Here is an 18,965-nt window from a genome sequence, read left to right on the forward strand (position 1 = left end):
ATATTCCTGTTCCATAGTCCAGGTGTAGGCAGGCAGGAACTACCTTCACATCAGAGTAGCATCCGCATTTTTATGTAGGGTTTGGTATTTTACAGCTCAGTGGAAAATGAAAAAAATATATTTGGAGGGACCAAGGAAATTTTAATGGGTAAACACTTTATCTCTGTAGCAGTTGTTAATGAACAGAAATGTATTAGGAAGCACCCTCTTATCCAATGGATAAAGATACTGACAGCCTCAGATAATTTTAGCCATTGGATACACATGAAGCATTGAAGCTGAAAGATTTGACAGCCTAGAGATAAGCAGAAGTTAGTGTGATGTATTGTGCTCCATACATGTGGAGCATCTGACTGCAACCATATTTTGTTGGCATCTCTGGCCTATTTCCAGCTGTAAAAAGTTGAAGTATTTTGTCTTACAGAGGTTAAGGATTTAAAAAGTATTGGGTGCTGCCCCTAGGCGATTTCTGAAGTTTATGTAAATGAAAGTGGTAGAGGATGAGATTTGAAAGAATAGGAAGGATACATGGGCTGAGACTAACGTGAATTAAAAAAAGCATGCTGGAAGTACACTGGGATGTAAATAGCTTTAGGATTAAGGTGTTCTGTGCCATTCAGTCAGACTGTGGCAAGGAATTTGAGATTTGCATTAGACATCAGCAAGTATCGTGTCTCTCTGGCTGCAGCTGTTACTGTTCTCTGTAGTCACTTGTGTGCCCATCAGAATTCAGAATACATGCCTGAGAGTTCCTGCTCGATTTTTTGATGTCCATTGAAGTAGATGCAGTATGAAGAGGTCCCAGAACAAATAGATTTGTTTGTTGTTTTCATTTTTCCAGAGTCTTCAAAACCTAAAGGCTTGTCACAGCTGTGAAGATTATTCCAGCTCAAGCTCATATTGTTACAGAGGTCTTAAACCGATAGGAATATTTCTCCTTCAGATGGAGAGACACCTGATCACATTGAAGCCTAAGGGGAAATGTTTGTCTTGTGTGTGTAATGTGTATTATTGGCTTTTCAGGAAACCAACCTCTGCTAAATAGGTTTGGCTATTTTAGAATAGGCCACGAGGCCTGGCACTTTTGTACCGCTGTGATTTGCAGTGGGGAAGGGTGTTTTTCTAACTCGCTGTATTTTTCTTGTTCACCTACAGCCCTTTCATTTTTTTCCTTTCTGCTTTTAGTTTCTGTGTCTGAATGTCTGACTACTGTTTACTTCTACTTCACTTGCATCTTCCTGTCTCTTGTCGCATCTCTGGTTCAGGCATACTCCCTTTTATGCAGTTGATTTTTTTGTTGTATGGCTGGGGTTTGTTTTGGTTTGGGGTTGTTTTGGGGTTTTTGTTTGTTTTTTATTTTTCTCCTTCCCTCACCAGCATGTGTATGAGCACTTTGCTCGAGACTTTTTAGGCTGCTTAAAGATGGAGAGCGGCAGGGTGATAAGAGGGGGAGGTTAGGTGTGTGCCAGGTTTCACGGAGGGGAAAAAACCCCACCGCCTCGTAGCTCCAACTTCTGTGGATTGCCATTGCTGCTGCTTCCCTTCTCCTGTCACCTTGACGTAAATGTCCTTTCTGTGGGAGACTTGCCTATTTGTTATTTTAACTAGTCCCAGTACCTGAAATTTTTAGACCAGCTGTGTATTTGGAACAGAAGGACTCATCATCTTAACTGACGCCAGGTGAATGAAGAGTTCAGGTTCTGTTAAGGCAGTGGAATAAACAGCTGTATCTTCAGAGGACTTCAGAACGCTGCCTTTTGAGTTATTTCTGGCAATGGGAAACTTTAAATATGGAGCCTGCCAGATGTCTAACCTTATTTAGGTGATGACAGAGATGATGACGTCTTAATGAAGTCTGGAACTGAGTGAGCTTGAAGAGCTGGCCTTGCAGTCCTTGAAAATCCCTTTTGGTTTTTTTTTTGGTTCTAGTTTGCTAAATTAGTTACTCTGTGATATTCCTGCTTTCTACCAGCTGTGACTCAAAATACAGGATCTAACTTTCTGAACTGTGCATTGAACCTTGACTATCTTACGTTTGTGCAAGGTAGGTGTCAACATGCTGCTGTTGGTATTTGACAGCTACGGTATGTGAGATGTGATCCCTCCGGTGAAGTGATGGTTCCATAAGATCCAGTCTCAATTTTACTCACTTTTTGCTTAGAAAAGAGAATTAACTTCATTTCCTCCTTAACCTGCACTAACAGAGAGTCCTGCAACAGGCTTATATTCTGCCTGGTACATACGGTTTCCAAGACCTGATGCCTCTCTGAGCTGTACTAGGGCCTGCACATTGAATTAAAAAAGCAGACCATAGCTAGTTATGAAACAGGAGTGCTGACAGAATTAGGTTGTAGACTTATCATAGGTATAAATTGCCCATCATAATGTCTGACTGGTAGTGGTGGAGACATTTCAATGCTTGATGACATTTGCAATTTAGGAACTATGGGACAAAAGCAGCACCTTATTCTGCAAACACAGTAAAGGTATCTTGTGTGTTACTTTCCTCTCTCTTCCTATCCTCACTGAAGTTACAAGGAAAAAACCAACAACAAAGGGAACATTTAGAGAGATGGAGAATGAAAACAGACCCGTGGTGCTGTTGAACCTTGCCTGTTGCAGATCTTCATCTTAATGAGAAAATAAAGTTAATGCAAATGGTAGATTCCTTTAAATAGGAGTGAATTTTCAATGTGTGAAGGAAGGTGTTATGTGCAAGACCAGGAAGGTTTAATGCTGTTGGCTAGTTACGATCAAAGCATGAGGCAGTTGTGTTACAATCCTGCAGCTGTTGTATAAAGAAACTGATTCCTCATGTAACTTGGAAGAATGATAAACACAATACCGTCTTTTATTTCTAAAGTTCCTTTCTCTGCAAAGAGCTTTAAAATGACACAGCAGGAATGGTTGCTTTTGCCAGTGAAATGCACCCACCTGTGGGATGAAACATGGCAGTTTGAGCAATGCATAGCAGTAGAATTCAAATATTTTAGTTTCAGGGCAAAGAGAAGCCTACCATATAGCTGAAATTGCAGGAAAGAGGGAGACAAAGTAATTTTTCCAAGCAGAATATGGATAAGAGATCTGGCTACCGTACTCTTCTAAGGTGGTTTTCCTCAAACAATTAGTGGTAAAACTGATACACAAACCATACATCTAGCTAGGTAACTTGGAAGAAAAGTGTAATGCTGGACTCCTTCCAAGGGAGGGAGACCCATCAAGACCACACATACTGCAAGTCTGCAGATACCGAGCTGTTCCAGTAAAAATTAGAATGCAGAAATAAAGATCAAATGGACATCATTGAAAAATTCTGTTTTGCTATCTCCTATTCCTAAGGAGCTGCCTCTGCTGGTAGGTTTAGTGTGGACAGGAGGAGACAAAGCAAGTCACACTTCTGCTAGCAGGGATGCTTTTTTGTACTGGGGACTTCTCTACCTTTATTCTGTCTACTGCCCACTCACTCCCCTTTCTGCTGTGCATGTGGCATGAAGAAGACAATGTGCCAGGCCCAGCTACAAACAGACAAAAGAAACAAGGCCAAACAGAAACAAAAATGCACTCAATGGAAATAACAAGTGTTGTCAAGGGGTTGGAAATCTAAGGAGAAAATTGGAGTCAGCATGCATATGTTAATAATTAAAAGTATAGTGTGGTTTATCAGACGTATCTCAGATTATTATGTGAAGACTAGTTCTGAAGCTTAGCTTTTAAATACTTGGACTGCTGTAAGCATTGCCAAAGGAATGAGCTTAAAAATAGACCTGAGGCCTGATGACACTGGTAATTTAGAACCAATTCTACTGCTGTATATATAAATTGTTTGTTGTCTTCTCTTTCCTTGTTTGTTAGCGCTAAAGGGCATGTGCGTGGTAACACAATCTTCATGTTTCATAAGCCTTCCTGTGCTTCTGTTGCTTTGCTCCCTAATCCAAAATCCTAATCCCCTGTGACATCCCTGTTAGTTGCTCTAAACAAAATTCTGTTGCCACAGATGGAGGATTATGACATCAGGAAAGGACTGTAAGCAGCAGGAGTAGATGAACTCTGAGTCAAAGATCCTTTTACCATGCAAATGGCCCACAGTACTAAGGAGTGAGGCAAAGCCTAATACCCAAAATCTATGCTGTGCCATCACAACTGAATCCACAGATGGCAGATAAGACTTTGAGCTTCCTTGTGGTATTGTCAGGCTTTCAAAATTCGTTGTAATTGTTGAGGTTTCTTTCTTATTCTTTTTCTCTGGCTGCTTTGAAAGTACTGTTTCCATCTTCACAATTGGTTTCTGTAAAATACAAGTCAGAAACCATGATACTGGTCCAGAATTGAATTCCTTTGTCTCTATGGACTCTCTCATTACAAGCACCTCGAGCCACGGGTACTAGGTCCCATACAGTCTTATTCCTTGAGTAGCGAGTACTGGTCCTCTCTCGTGGCACCTAGGCAAAGGATATCCCCATCAGATGATGCCTGTTGTCAAGCCCGGTTGCTGATTCAAGTCTTCTCAGAAGAGGGTAGGAAGAGGTAATTGAAGATATTCTTCTTGGCTTCTATGTAACGGTGTTCACAATGCTGTAGCAAGTTTGCAGAGTCACCATTGCTTTCCATTTTTATTTTTTAAATATATATAACTTTCTTGTTTATATCTCTGTGAGTATTGGCATTCATATTTAGGGTTAGAGGTTAGATAATGGAATAGGAGGGTATAGCAGAGGTATCAGGTCCTTATTCTCAGATACCTTAGACGGTTTAGGCAAAAGGACAATTAATATCCTGTTTCAGATTGTTAAACGTCATCCCTTCTTTTGCTGGGCCAGAGTAAGTGTGAAGCGAATGTCAGACCCCAGCCTGGTGCATATGTATCTATATAGTTACATTCATCTCTCTTGTAAGTGTCAAGGCAAGAGGGAAGCATGTACATCCACGTGCCTACCAGCCCACGCTGTAAAGTCTGTCAGCACTGTTGTAATTCTAGAAGTGATCTGTTAATTTCATGCTGTGCTGGTGAGACCACTGGGATTCACACAGCTGTAAATGAGTCAGGTGGGTGGGAAGAAGAGGCGGAGGGCAGGAGAAAAGTGTTGAAAAACGCTGCTCAACTTTCTTTGAGTATGGTGACGCACAGTTCTCTTGCTGTGGCTGCTGCTGCTGCCTCTTTTCAATAGGTGAATTTTCTTTCAGGGGTTTTGTTGTCTTCTTTTGTTATGTACACTTATGCTTCTACCTAGAGGTTTTGGTTTTGTGGTTTTTTTAACAGTATAAGTGATCGTGGAAAGAACTGAGGTTTTTGTTATTGTTCAGTTAAACTGTCTGCCTACTGATAGTCATATGTTCCTTCTCATTGCAGGAGAGATGTAAAGGAACACAGATAGCTAAAAAGCTACTGAAATTCACCCATTCTGTTCTTGCAGTGGGGAAAGATGATCTAGTGGGAAGAGCAGAAACTCTGTCCCAAAGCTATAGGGGGCCATTCCTGGCTTGGTCTTTGAATTGAGAGGATCGTGTCATGTCATGGAGCTTCCAGTTAGATGTGGGTTCTGCAAAGGCCTGTAAATGTGCAAGTGCCCAGATGCACAATCCGAGTATCAAAGGTGCTGTATAACTATGGGATTCAGTGAAACCACTATGGGTGGTGTCCAATGGGGGTTGAGAGGTTTCATTTTGGGTTAAAGCCTTTGAGAATGTTATCTCTGCTTTGGTATATCCTATTTCATCTATAAAGTAGAGATAGTGGTGCTGATGTTAGGAAGCAGTAAGGATGAAGAGTAGGATGAGCCTCATGGAATTGTTGTCACTAACAAAGACCGTGACGGAAGATACTTGGATGGGTAGAACAGTTCTTGCTTTATCCTTATGGCGTTGTCCTGGACTAGAGGTGATTAACAAACTGATCTCAGGCAGCCTAGTCTTTTGATCCTTTTTTATCTACTCTGTTTCTTTTGTTGTTTCTTCTTTTCCAGCAAGTGCAGGATATAGAATAATAGGTATGTCAACTAAGGTGTACATTTTATCTGCAGCACTGCACAATAGGAACAGCATACTTCTGTCTGGAATGCTGAAATAAAATACTTTCCCGGGAAGTAACTTCTAAACTTATGTTCATATAAGCTATGGCTTGCAGCTTCATATCTGCCCTCAGGTGTTTCAGAATCCAGCAACCTCCTTGTGGATGACATACTAGATGTCACTCAAAGTCACTTTGGTCACTTGTGGCCAAGAAGGCTAATAGCATCCTGGCTTGTATCAGAAACGGTGTGGCCAGCAAGGCAAGGGAAGTGATTGTCCCCCTGTGCTCAGCACGGGTGAGGCCGCATCTCAAACCTTGGGTTCAGTTTTGGGCCCTTCACAACAAGAGGGACACTGAGGGGCTAGAGTGTGTCCAGAGAATGGGCAGCCAATCTGGGAAAGGGGCTGGGACATAACTCTTATGAGAAACGGCTGAGGGCACTGTTTTTTTTTTAGTCTGGAGAGGAGAAGACTCAGGAAGGACCTTCTCACTCTCTTACAGCTGCCTAAAAGGAGGTTGCAGTGAGGTGGGGGTCAGTCTCTTCTCCCAAGTAACGAGCAACAGGACAAGAAGAAACGGGCTCAAGTTGCACCAGGGGAGGCTTGGATTGGATATTAGGAAAAATTTCTTGACTGAAAGGGTGGTCAAACATTGGAACAGGCTGCCCAGGGAGGTGATGGAGTCACTGTCCTTGAATGTGTTTAAAAAAAACATGTAGATGTGGCACTGAGGGACATGGTTGAGTGATGGACTTGGCAGTGCTGGGTTAATGGTTCGCCTTGATGATCTCAAAGGTCTTTTCCCCAACCTAAATGATTCTATGGTTCTATTCTATTAAAATTGTTTTTTGGCATGTTGTTTGGGTTGTGTCTTTGCAAGGTTTATCTGAGTAGGATAGCAACTGTTGGCTTCAAATCACGGAACTATGAAAGCCTGTCGTGTTAGTAGTAGCTACTTCCTTCTCTGTTTCCCTCAAAGGCTGTGGAAACCACTCGAGAACAGAGAGGTGTTGTGAACTAATGTCATGTTCTTCTGAGGACTTTATTGACATGTTTCCTGAGGAACCTACGTAATGGGACTGGTCAGAGTTTTGTGGGATTTATTTGTTTGGGTTGTTTTGGGTTTTTTCTTAACCTGTAAAGCAAAGTTGTAGCCACATGAGGTTTCAAAACTGCAGTTTGAATCCACGTATCAGAGTTCTTTGGGTAGGGTGAAGTATTGTTCATGGGCCCGTTTCTTAGCCTTCATTTCTACAAGGGGATCAAACTTCCAGGGAAGTACGACAACCTGGCAGTGTTTGTTGTCCTTGGATCACACCATATTTTAAATTTTTTGAGCAAGCTCTGAACATGAAAATTGGGTCTGCCTAAGAGGGAATATGTTGCTGTTCACTGTTACTCCTTGCTCAGTGTTACAGTTTGTTGTTCTGTCATGTACAGTTGTCTTTGTGCTCTTCTTACCCGAGTTTCTTGCATGTCCAAGAATGGAAATGTGTTTGGTTAGTGTTTTTTCTCTTCTGCATGAGGATTCTGATATAATGGTTACCATGTATTGGAGCTTTTATAGGCCTGACTAAAATGATTCTCTAAGCTTTGTTTCACCTTTTCCTTGTCATCCCTTCTCCAGGACCGAGCACTACCTGCCAGGAAGATTCCTGTGCGAATCAGGGCATCTGCAATCAACAGTGGGAAGGCTTCACTTGTGATTGCTCCATGACTTCGTATTCTGGGAGCCAGTGTAATGATCGTAAGTAGACTTTTCCACTGGATTGGTGAACTTTGAGTTCTGGTGGATGGGAGCATAGAAAACACATGATTAGTTTTACTTTCAATTGAAATACAACTTTCCAAGTGTCAAAGCTGAACTTTGTTTCCTGGAAAGTTTCTTTGAAACGTATAGCAGGTTGGTTTGTTTGTTTGTTTTTAACTTGTTAAAAGGAAAATATACGATTTGGTATATGCTGATTTTTTTTTTTTTTTCCCTTCTTTTTAAAAGCTGACTTATTTATTACCATCATGGGTCTGGTTGTTAATGGAGTTGGCTTGTATGTATTGTGTGTAATATTTATGCAGATACAAAATGTCTAGGTTTTGTGCATTTTATTATGTTTTGAGTTTTTCATTCAAACCTTGGTGACAAAGACATGGAATGCATGTAAAACTGCTGAGTGGTGTTCTAGATTGTCTTCTGCTGAGTTATTAGCTGTATGCCAAGATGAAAAATCAGGTACCTTTTTCTAGAATGTTCAGTTAAAACCAGGTGATTGATTAGGCATACAGCAACAGTGTTGTGCTTCTTGGCATATTGATTAGCTTCATCTCAAAACATTGGATGTTCTTCTTGGCCAATTACTATTAAGATCTCTGATAAAATGATTGAGCAAAACCCTGAAGTCTTCCTTAAGGCAGCAGATAATCAGCTTTCAGACATTCCCTCTGCTCATCCTGATATGACCTTTGCTCCTGCCTGGAGGAGCAGATCAGCTCTACTCTCTCCCACTTCTGTTATTTAAGGTGACAGTCCCCTTCTCCCTTGTTTCTCTAGGGCAGGGAGCAAAGGAGCACATTGAGTGCTGTAGTAAGCATAACAGTAGGCTTCAATAATTTGGTTTGTTGTGTGTGTAAATTTTAAGACCAGAGAAGAGTCTAATAGTCTGCTCTGATCACCTGCATCTCACAGGCTGCTGCTTTTCATTAAGAGTAGTTGCAGTAGACTTTAGTGGTACCAGCAAGGTTCATCCAATATTGGTGCCACAGCACTGAATTGATGGCACATATGAGAAGCTGTTTAACTTGTGGTGACAGTCTGCTTCTGCTGAAGGCCAAAAAACTCTGCTTTTCCAGTCGTTCATAAAATGTGGCATTATCTGTGTTGATCTCCCCTTTCTCCCAGCATAATTCTCCCAAACACCTATCGGAAAGGCCTATCAGCATTCGTACTTTGACAGGGGCTGTATAAGAAGGGTATTACAGACACAGGTTTATAGGCTGTAATGCCACATCTGGTTTTGGGTTGTTTTGGAATGACTCCTTTGGGTCCAGAAGGAACGTTGCATATTGGATCCATGAGATTTGGCTCCCATTTTCTACATTTCTGTTTTGGTTTGCTGTTGTCAATTGGACACAGTTTCCCATTCTTGCACTACTTATTCGGTCATGCAGTTTAGACTTGCCAAGCATAGCACATTATAAACCTGTTGTGTAAAAGAAATGCTACTTTGAATCCTGTTGGGCTGCATTTAAGTACATATCCAGGAAATCTCTGAAGAGACTATTGATGTTGTCGGTTTTGTTTCTAATGTGCTGGGCTTCACAGCTCCAGAATGTTACAGTGCCCTTGTTAGGCTGTTGCTAATGACTTAGAGCAGGCTCTGAAATGTCAGGAAGCCACGTTCCTGTGTCTGTAATTGGGGATTCCTTGCTGCTTTTTAGAACTGGCAGCTGGAAACCGTGCAGAGCAGAGACAGGGGTTTGATATGAGTGGGGGTGATGTGGGCGATGTCGTAACCAGCCTCCTGGTGTCAGGCCTGGCTGGTGATTTAGAAGCGCTCACAGGAGGATGCAGGCTTCAGAATGGTCTGGAAAGGTAAGTCATGTGGACTCCTTCTGGAACACAACGAGACTCCAGCCATGATCTTCAAAACGTGCGTATAACATCTTTTTGTGGTTTGGTTTTTTGGCTGTTCTTTTGTTTTGCTTGGTTTTCTCTTTGCCATGTATCAGGACACTGAAGACACAGTTCTGCTCCTGGCTGCCTGTTGAAGTCATGAAGGGTTGTAGAGAGGGGGAAAGCTTACTCCCTGCTCCTATCCGTTAGATACGGTTGCTATGATACCCAAGTCTAATGGATGTACAGGCATTTGTATGTTAATTGAATTAAATGTTCTTTAGACTGGATTATAGTGCAAGTAATGGCAGGGGCAGATAACTTCTATGTAACCTGAAGCTTTGCTATTATTTAGAAATGCATCAGGCTTTTTGGTAGAACTTTTTTTTTGCCAAAGGAGTCTAACTCTATTAATTTAGTAAGTGGCTACTTCTATTTTATGCACAAATTGTGGTCTTCCATTGATGTAAATATGGAATGTTAAAGTCAGTAGCACAGGTCTAGATTTACACAATGGAAATGGTAGTAAAATGAGGACTGACTTGAATATGTTTTGTCTTTCCATTTCTGTTAATCAGCTGAAGCATCCACACTGGAAAATCTGTGTTTCCATGTCTTTGATGCAGAGTATTTCAGTGCTTCTGAGACAGATAAATGGCATGCCTGGACTTTTCTTCACTTATCTTTTATGATCTCTTTAGATCGACCCTAATTAACTATTGCTAACTGTAATATGGTTTGGGTGGGGGGTTTTTTTTGGTGTTTGTGTTGTTGGTTTTTTTTTTTTAATATTTTCTAGTTTAAACTTTGCAAAGTCATCCGTCACTCAGCCTCATCAATACTCAAGAAAACTTGGTGTGCCAGTATGGTTTTGCTTTTTAGTCTTTATCCCAGGACTGGGCCATTAAGCTTCCCAATTCAGATGCAACTGTCTTCAACCTGCTTTTTCTGAAAGGTGAAGGAGAAGCACAGGTGGTAGAGATGCGTGTTGTACATCTCTAGACATATCTTAGTATTAGACATTCATTAGTACTGTTTATTAAGACAAGGATTTAGTGTTGGTCTGTTTTAGATGTTTACACCGTAGGAATCGAGATTCCTTGGAATAAGAAATTAATGGAAGCTATGGGGGCATAAATTCAGGGTTAATATGCTTCATTTTGAGTTGCATCATTTCTTGTACCAGTGTTAAAAAAAACACCAGCAAACAAAAAAAACCCCAGACAACCTCTCCCGTCAAATTTGAGAAGGTCTGTTGTATAAAAGTGAATTTTAAGGTCTACCCTGCATACTAGCCAGTACTAACACCTATAAAGAAAGGTAGAAAGAGAAGCAGTGTCACTACTTGAGATATACTGGTTCCATTCTCCTTGTCATTTAAGAACTGTTCTTAATTTTTTGGAGTGGTTCCTCATTCTTCAGTCTTTAGAGATGTTTTAATCAGTCCAGCACCACATCCAGTAAATCTGGGCTTTCAACTTATTTTCAGAATTTGTTTGTTATTCTAAGATGTAGGAAATCAGCATTAATATGCTGCAATTGATATTTAGGAATAGTTAACAACCCTGGTATGCCAGACATGTTGCTTTGAATGTTCAAATGTGTAACTTTGAGCAGACAAAGTGTCAGAAGTTAACCCACAGCATCAATGGAGTGTCTTGCATCTGGGGTGAACTCCATCCTATTGCTGTTCTTAGGGCGAGAGATGAAAACATAGTAAAGACTCCAATTTATTTGAGGTGTGGCATGTATCTAAACTGTTGTCCCATGAAGAGTTTTACAGATTCTTTAACTTATTCGTGTTCTTGTCTGTCTGGTCAAACAATGACGCTTTCTGCACAGAGAATGCATAAAAATAGACTTCAGCAATCTAGCTAATGGGAGTGGTGTATGTATGTCAAACTAGATCATAGAAGACACTGCTTGTTACTCAGTGCCTCATGCAGATAAGAAACAATGAAGGTCAAACTTTCCAGGAGAAATTGCCAGGCTAACACAAGTATGTGTTAATGGAGGCTCTTTGTCTGTAAAAGATCAATAACCTGCAGCAATGACTAGTGCAAGTAGAGTATAAAGCACTGTTTCAAACAGCTTTGTTGTTGTTGTTGTTGAAACAGTTGTTAAGTCCATCTGCAGACTATTGATTGGCTTTTTAGGGGGTTATTTATTTATAAACTCTGGGTTGTAATATCCACCTGGTTTAAAAATAAGTCTCCCATTTGATTAGTAAAAAGAAAAGGCAGCCCATGTTTGTCTGTCCTCTTGCCTGTGTGTCTTCATATGCTTCTAGTCTGCATGCCTTTCAAAGGGCTTGTTGATAAGCAAAGCAATCCTCTAACCTTCCAATGTGATTGTTTGGTGAAGTGGTGCTTGTTTTTTGTCTGGGGAGAGGTGATGTACAGGGCTGTTGTTCTTTTTGTGCAGTAAGTTAAATTTTTCTTCAAGATTCCTTTCCATGCAATGCATAACCTATACACTTCTACTGTTTTTCTGTGAATCGCATTTGGAGGAGGGAAGGATTAGAAGGAAGTGGAGTCGTGGTGAGTTTGTTCTTTTGTTCATTTAATTTAGCACTGTCATGGGAAGAGCTTTTGATAACTTCAGTTCTGTAATCATAGTGAGTGAGGCTTACTCACTAGCCAAAATATTTTTTTATTATTATTTTTTTTTTTTAGTTTGTTATCCTTGACTTAAAGGGAAGGATGTCAAAATTGCAGAACAAGTCTAAGACCAATATTCAGAGTAAAGCACAGAGTACTTTTGGATTGAATGGGGGAGACAGAAGGTGGCCTCTGCCACATGTGTGTTCTAGGTGAGGTGTCAGGGATGTTGGAGCAGACTCACCTCTCTTCCACTAATGCCCCTCCTTCACACGCACCCCCCTCCCACCCCCCACCCCCCTGCTTCTGTGATATTAAGTGAATGAGTACCTAAGTAGATTGATGCTTCTGGAGCAAGTCTGAGGACTAGGTTGCAAAAGGGCAGGGACAGAACCAGCTTCCCTCACCCCTGCTTATAAATAGCATGGCAGAATAGTCATTAGAAAAGACTGCTAGCAGGGCAAATGGCTAGAGCAGCAACCTTGCTGTATGGTGATGGCTTTATTCTGATGTCCTCATGAGACATTTGCACTTCATGCTTGTTTTGTCTGCCCCACTGAGCAGTTACAGCTATCTGCATGGCAGGATTCAGACCCCCAGTTGGGAGATGGGCCCTATTCCCTCCCCCTCAGTATTTTGTGTTTTTCACCATCTGGGCCAATTTTTGTGTAGAATTCATGACCTCCTTTAATGTCAATGCCAGCATGCTCAGCTTGATTTACTTACAGAAAACCTCTCCATTGTTCATGTTTAATTATCACCCGTTCATTTCTAATGTGCCCAGCTTATCACTTACTGAGTCAGAGTGCAAGAGGTTGCTAGTGTGTAGAAAATAAATCTACATAGACTTCATTAGTCTTGCATGGCTAACCCAGTCAGCTGTTCAAATATCAGCACGCTTAGGGATTTGCCTTTGATACTGCAGAGACATCCGCCCTGCACGAAGCAAGAGTCACCTCTGATTTATCTTGAGTGAATCATACTTCATTACAGCAGGTCAGGCACCCTGATTACTTCTTACTTCCCTCCTCGTGCTTTGTCCTCGCTTACTCAGTGCTCTCTTACATACCCTCTACTATAACTAGTGTTTTCTGGCTGATGGCTCATTTTAAGTTTCTACCCGAAGCCTCTGGTTTCTTCTGTCTCTGAATGACCTTATCCTCTGAGAATTGGGCTAATAGGGGAAGGAAATGCAACTGTGTGCTTCAGTACATGATGTCAATTGTACTGTTGTGATTCAGCTTGTGAACCCTGCTTTTACCCTTCTTACCACTGTGTACTTTCATTTGCGCTGCAATTCCAAGAACTTTAACATCTTTAGGGCAAGGGTCTGGTGCTACTTCTTATTTAAAGCACCATGCACTTTTCTGATGCTTAGTAATAACCCACTACGTAATTGCTTTAGCACTTCACTGGTTTAAGAATGCTTGTTGCCTTTCTGCATACTGAAAGGCGTTTCCCTTCACTTGAGTAACAGCTGTAAAACATCAGATCAGGCTGCAGATCAAGAGCTTGCTTGTCCCATGTTCCCTTTGGGAGTCATCTGGGATGGGTGGCGTCAATGTCAGGGGAAGGAACTTGGGTGTTCCTGTTTTGGGTGAGCAAGAGGGAATTTGAGCGGCAGGTGCTCTTTGGAATTGCTTCTTCTGCACCTTTCAACTTCTCAAGGTGCCCTGACAAAGAAGTGTTTCCTTTTTTTTTCAGCTGTGAAAGCTAGCCAACTTTATCCTTTTGTGATCCCCAAAATGCAGCTAGGTCTCTAGTGAGTAATTTAATTACGATTGCTTCAACAGCTTGGCAGAAGGAGCATTTAGGATGACAGCTGCAATCAGTCACTGATATCTGTGCACACCTGGCTGCTGTCAGCACATAAGCTATGGTCCAGCTGTGCTACAGACTTCAATGGGATGGAAGGAGAGAGACTTTTTACAGGTGGCAGTGATTACAGCTTCTGTTATCAACCTTTGAGCAGTTCAAGCAGTTACTTAATTCTCTTTCTGACACTGCTCAGCAGCCATGCCATTTTCATAAACATGTCACAGAAAGCTCTTGCCATAATTTTGTTCCTTGTGATCCCTGCTCTTTTTGACACTATGTTTTTTTGTTGTTGGTTTGGTTTTTTTTTTACATGATACTTGTTGGTAGTCATGGCAATAATTATTACTTTTTGTGTTATAAGTAGCTGAGTGAGTGGTACTGTGTCCTGGGTGTTTTGCTGCATGAAAGAGCTGGCCTCTGAAACTGTTCCTTCAGTGATGGCACACCCAGGGTGTGATCTCTGAGAAGACACTGATGTAAGTTGACAGCGGTAACAGAATTGTGGCACTGCAAAATAGGAGTGTCTGTTTGTTCTATCACCCCAAGCTCCATTTGCTGATGATGATCTCTAAGCACATCTTTCCATTAAATGTAAATTGATTTATTAAGTGTTCTAAATTGTCAAGTGTAACAAGGATTTGATTAATTTTAAATGTAGCTTTTGCCTTGCAATATCCTGCACGTGTTCATATTTGCATTAAGAAGCAGTAAATGTAAAAACGCGGGAAAACACCAAAATAGGCTTCACCCATCAAATTCACTCATTAAAGATTCTTTTCTTCTTATATCAGCTTCTCCACAGAAGATGGTACAGTACTGACTTTGGAAGCTGATGGCAAATGTATGTAGTGTTGGATTTTGCAGGCAAAAGTCACCCTGAGCTTGAAGACTATTATTTTAAATGGATTTCCACCCCCACCCCTCATAACGCTGTATTTCAACTGTATTGCCCAAATACTCTCGATGAATCACACCAGCAGTGGTTTCATCAGTGTGAGGTATTTTGGGTGCTACACGGTATGCAGGTGGTACCTGTGCTTTTTGCAGAGAAGGGAGAAACCCTTGCAAAAAATTAATCTTTCAGCTGTTGCTGTTGATCTTGGGAACACCCCAGTCACCAATCCAGGTGAAAGTGCGGGTGGTTTTGATTGTTGTCTCCATTCCCCTATAAATCTGCCATAACCGGCACTATGGATTATGAAAATAGGATTTCCATTTTGGGAGTAACGTCCTGCATGGAAACTCTGGCTTGCAACATAATTTTAGTCTGTTTTTTGCCACAGCCGGTTTTTGAGTGCTCTTCCAACTTTGCAGTACCCAACTGAGTTAGGTATCTCTGCTTTTAAGCCGTTGCTGTAAGTCTGATGTGTGGTAAGTGGAGTTTAATGGTGTTAATGAGATGGGACGGGGTTCGCTTAGTGCTTTCCCAGGCAGCACGGAGTTCTGTTGGTAGCACACACTGTATTGCCTCCTTATTCCTGTAGGGTACTTCAATGATCTTTGAAGCATGCATTAGTGGGTGAGGACAGATAGATGGAGACTGAAGTTGGTCTTTGTATTTTATGGACTAGACTTCATTTGCAGTAACACTTATTTGTAAATACAAAATAATTCCTTTGATTTCTATAAGGTAACTTGAGATTTATGTCAGTATTGGCAGATCAAAATCTGGCATGGGGTTCTTGGAGTCCACATATCAAATGTGCCTATTTGGTTTGTATTTAAGATTTATGTATATATATTTTTATGCCTTAGACTGAAAGTTACCTTTAAGATTACAGTCATTAGCATAGACTAATTTGTTTGTTTGTCTTTGTTAATTCTTGCTGGCTTTTGAGCCTTCTAGTCTGGGTCTACATAAAAGAGAAGGCTGGGCTGAACAGGGAGACAGACAGGCATGTTGTATGCTTATCCTGTTTTTTGCAATGGAAATTATTAACAGAAAAACAAAGGCAGGAGGAGTCAGAGGTCCTGAAGGAGGTTCTTGTTCACTGTGCAGGCTGCCTGATGTACTAATTATTGCCTGTCATTGGAAGAAGGCTACCCATTGATCTTCAGTGGAGTTTAGCTGTATACAGGGATATGTCTTTATTACGTTGCAATCTTGTTACCCAGGAGCTGGTATAATAATCTCAGCTGTGGAACATTAGGGATTAGATGCAAAACCTTAATTACACTTATCTTAATAATGATTCCCAAGGGGCAGATTGAAACTGGTTGCTTGGGTACCTGTGAAACAAGCTTTGTTAGGAGGAGCTTTTTTGGTGGATTTGCTCTCTTTGTGGAGGTGTTTCACTACATACTGACGTTTGAGGACTGTGCAAACACTGGGAGCGGAGCCTAGGGCTTCAGTTGCCTTTTGCTGTCCTTAGAGATTTGGGGCCACAAAAAAATTGCTGATGGTGGAAGGAAATAAAAATAAAAAATTAAAAAGAAATAAAGAAGTGGAGTGTGGTTGATTTCATCATTTTCACAGAAAAATTTGGGGTTCATTGGCTTTATCAAAATGATGGATTTATTTTGAAAATCAGCAGAAAGCTGAAAAACCTGAGGAAGATGACAACTAATATTTGTTTAAAATTGTTGACCTAAGTTAGTTAATCCTTCTCTGTCTAGAGGTTTGTGATTTAGTCACTGAGACTTCTCCCAGACCTCTGTGTTGGACATGAGCAGCAGGGGCTTGTTGTGGCCTCCCTGGCCTGGGATGGGGATGTTTCTATTACTACCAGGTGCTGGAGAGGGTGATCTGGAGTGGGATGGGGAAGGAGTAGAAAATTACTTCTTCCCTAGAAAAGCAGAGATGTCTGATCTTTGTAGTGTGCTTTTGTTCAAACGCTTCTAGCCTCAACCTGAGAGTACTTGTGCTCATGTCCTTGAGTAACTGTCTCAAATAATATAACTGACCTCTAGACCAGAGTGTCTTGACTAGATTTTGGCTCTAATAATACACCTGCCAAATATAAGCAATTTGTTCTTCCAGAGAGACTCCAGCATGTTGATTTTGAAGGAAGTGTGGTTGAAGCTCTCTTCTTCCTCTTGTCTCTAGTCTGAAACCTAATTGTAGTGCTTGGCCACAGCAAAGCTGGTGTCAGGTTTGCTGGCTTCCCATAACTATCGGTCATATTCTTTTCTTTCTTTTTTTTGGGGGTGTGTGTGTGTGTCAGATCGCACTAAATGACCTTTTGTCTGTTACATTTCTGCCCTGCTGATCTCAGGCAAATGATGAAGATAGATAGCAGTATCACAAGCCATCCATCATGCAGTTCGTAGGTCCCTTAGAAGCATCTGTGTCTTTAATAGTTCATCTGTCACAGATATTCTCGGAATTGAAGACCACAAAATGCTGAGGAGAGGGCTAATATAGGTATTTCTTTTTACTACTGGAGACTTTGGCAGTCAGGTGTCTTTCCCTTGGAAATGCAGGCTGTCATGAGGAGTGCCTGTGCGCCAGGGTTGAAATTATGGATCCAAGCCAGGCATGTTGCAGTAGGCAATGCTGCTGCAGGCATCAGCAAAGACTTTTTTTCTTCTCTGCTGTTGTAACACTGGATTGGTTGTGTTACCAGTGCGGAACTGAGCAGACCTGGCTTTCAAGCACTTGCTGTGTGTGAATGAGCAGGAGTTCTCAGGAGCAGTGGCTGTGAATCTGACTGCTGGCAAATGGCTGTAGGCACTCCAGCTGCACACATGCTGCATGGAGCAAGAGGAACATCTGGCTGAGGGATTGCATAGGTGTGTGTGAGCAAGTGACACCAATATCAGTCTCGAGGTCAACAGGCATAATGTTTGACTCCAGAAAACATGCAAAGTTACCCGATGGGGCAAGATGTTGATTTTTTTTGTAACAATGATGTCAGTTGTGCAGCCTGTATATGCAGTGGCTTAATTGCTGTGTGTAGATACTTGAAACACCTGTCTGAAGTATTGCTGAGCTGCGCACATTTGCATGGTGTGTTAGGCCAGGTAGGATACCATGTTAGTCCTACATGCTTAAGTTTAGGGCTAGCCTGGATTTCTCCACGTGATGCTGCAGCAGTGCTGCAGTGTGGAGACTATCCTGAGAATTCCTCCCGTTATAATTACTGGAACGCTGAGAACTGAGGTCAGGCAGAATTGTCTATGCTTCCTGTTGTTTAGATACAATTAATAGGAGTTAAGTGTTTGTACTTGCAGAAAAAGAAAAAAAAAATCAGTCCTTTTCCTCTATTTTTCTCTATTTTTTGCACTTGTTACCAGTGGTGAATTTACTCTGCGTTTGTCCCAGCTGGAGGATGCTGGAGGCTTAAATCCCTTACCTCATCCTGCTGAAATAGAGATACTTCTCATGGACGCTTTGGACATGAATTTGTGCTTTGTCTCAAGGGAAGCATCCTCACAGAGATCCCTGCTTGGCCGTGAAGTTGCTACTGATGGCTCCTGTGCATGCAAGATTGATAGATCCAGTCATTTAAACATAATCTAGGCACACCAGAGAACCTACTTAGCCCAAATAGCAGACTTGAGAGACCTGTACTAAACTCATTATGGGAGTTATTCAAAATGCAAAGGCAGTATATCATAATGCTTCTTGTTTTAAACAAATTTCATCTTGGAGACCAAGAATGTAATAGGAATAAACTTGGAAGTATATGCTGAAGTGGAACTAGGCATAGCATACTACTCGGGATGGAGTAGAAAGGCAGATCCACTACATTCTCCTGCATTTGCCTACCTCCTTTAGAAACCAGGACACTGAAAGGCTTTTTGTTGTAGAGATTAACTTCTGAGTTCAGTTGATGAAGCAGAAACTAACCAGCTTTTTGTACTTTCCCTGGTGCCAGGAAATTCTTATTTATGACCAGGAAGATGTGAACCAGCTGGGTAACTTCAGCTGCTCACTCTCAGATGCTCGTGAGTATACCTCTGTGCTCAGAGCAAATCGTGGAAAGGGTGGA

The 18,965-nt window shown here is 41.4% G+C and overlaps 1 protein-coding gene across 34 annotated transcripts in view; it reads left to right on the forward strand.

The window, feature by feature from the left end:
* The window catches only part of NRXN3 (neurexin 3), a 1,021,208-nt gene that overhangs the window by 464,866 nt on the left and 537,377 nt on the right, over window positions 1–18,965 (forward strand). For all 34 annotated transcript variants that reach the window (XM_040600857.1, XM_040600858.1, XM_040600879.1 and 31 more), the window contains one exon: window positions 7,634–7,753. In XM_040600857.1, the coding sequence (XP_040456791.1) occupies window positions 7,634–7,753 (120 nt within the window). The remainder of the gene's footprint in view (window positions 1–7,633; window positions 7,754–18,965) is intronic.

Source organism: Falco naumanni, chromosome 7 (assembly GCF_017639655.2).
Source record: "Falco naumanni isolate bFalNau1 chromosome 7, bFalNau1.pat, whole genome shotgun sequence".
Taxonomy (NCBI): domain Eukaryota; kingdom Metazoa; phylum Chordata; class Aves; order Falconiformes; family Falconidae; genus Falco; species Falco naumanni.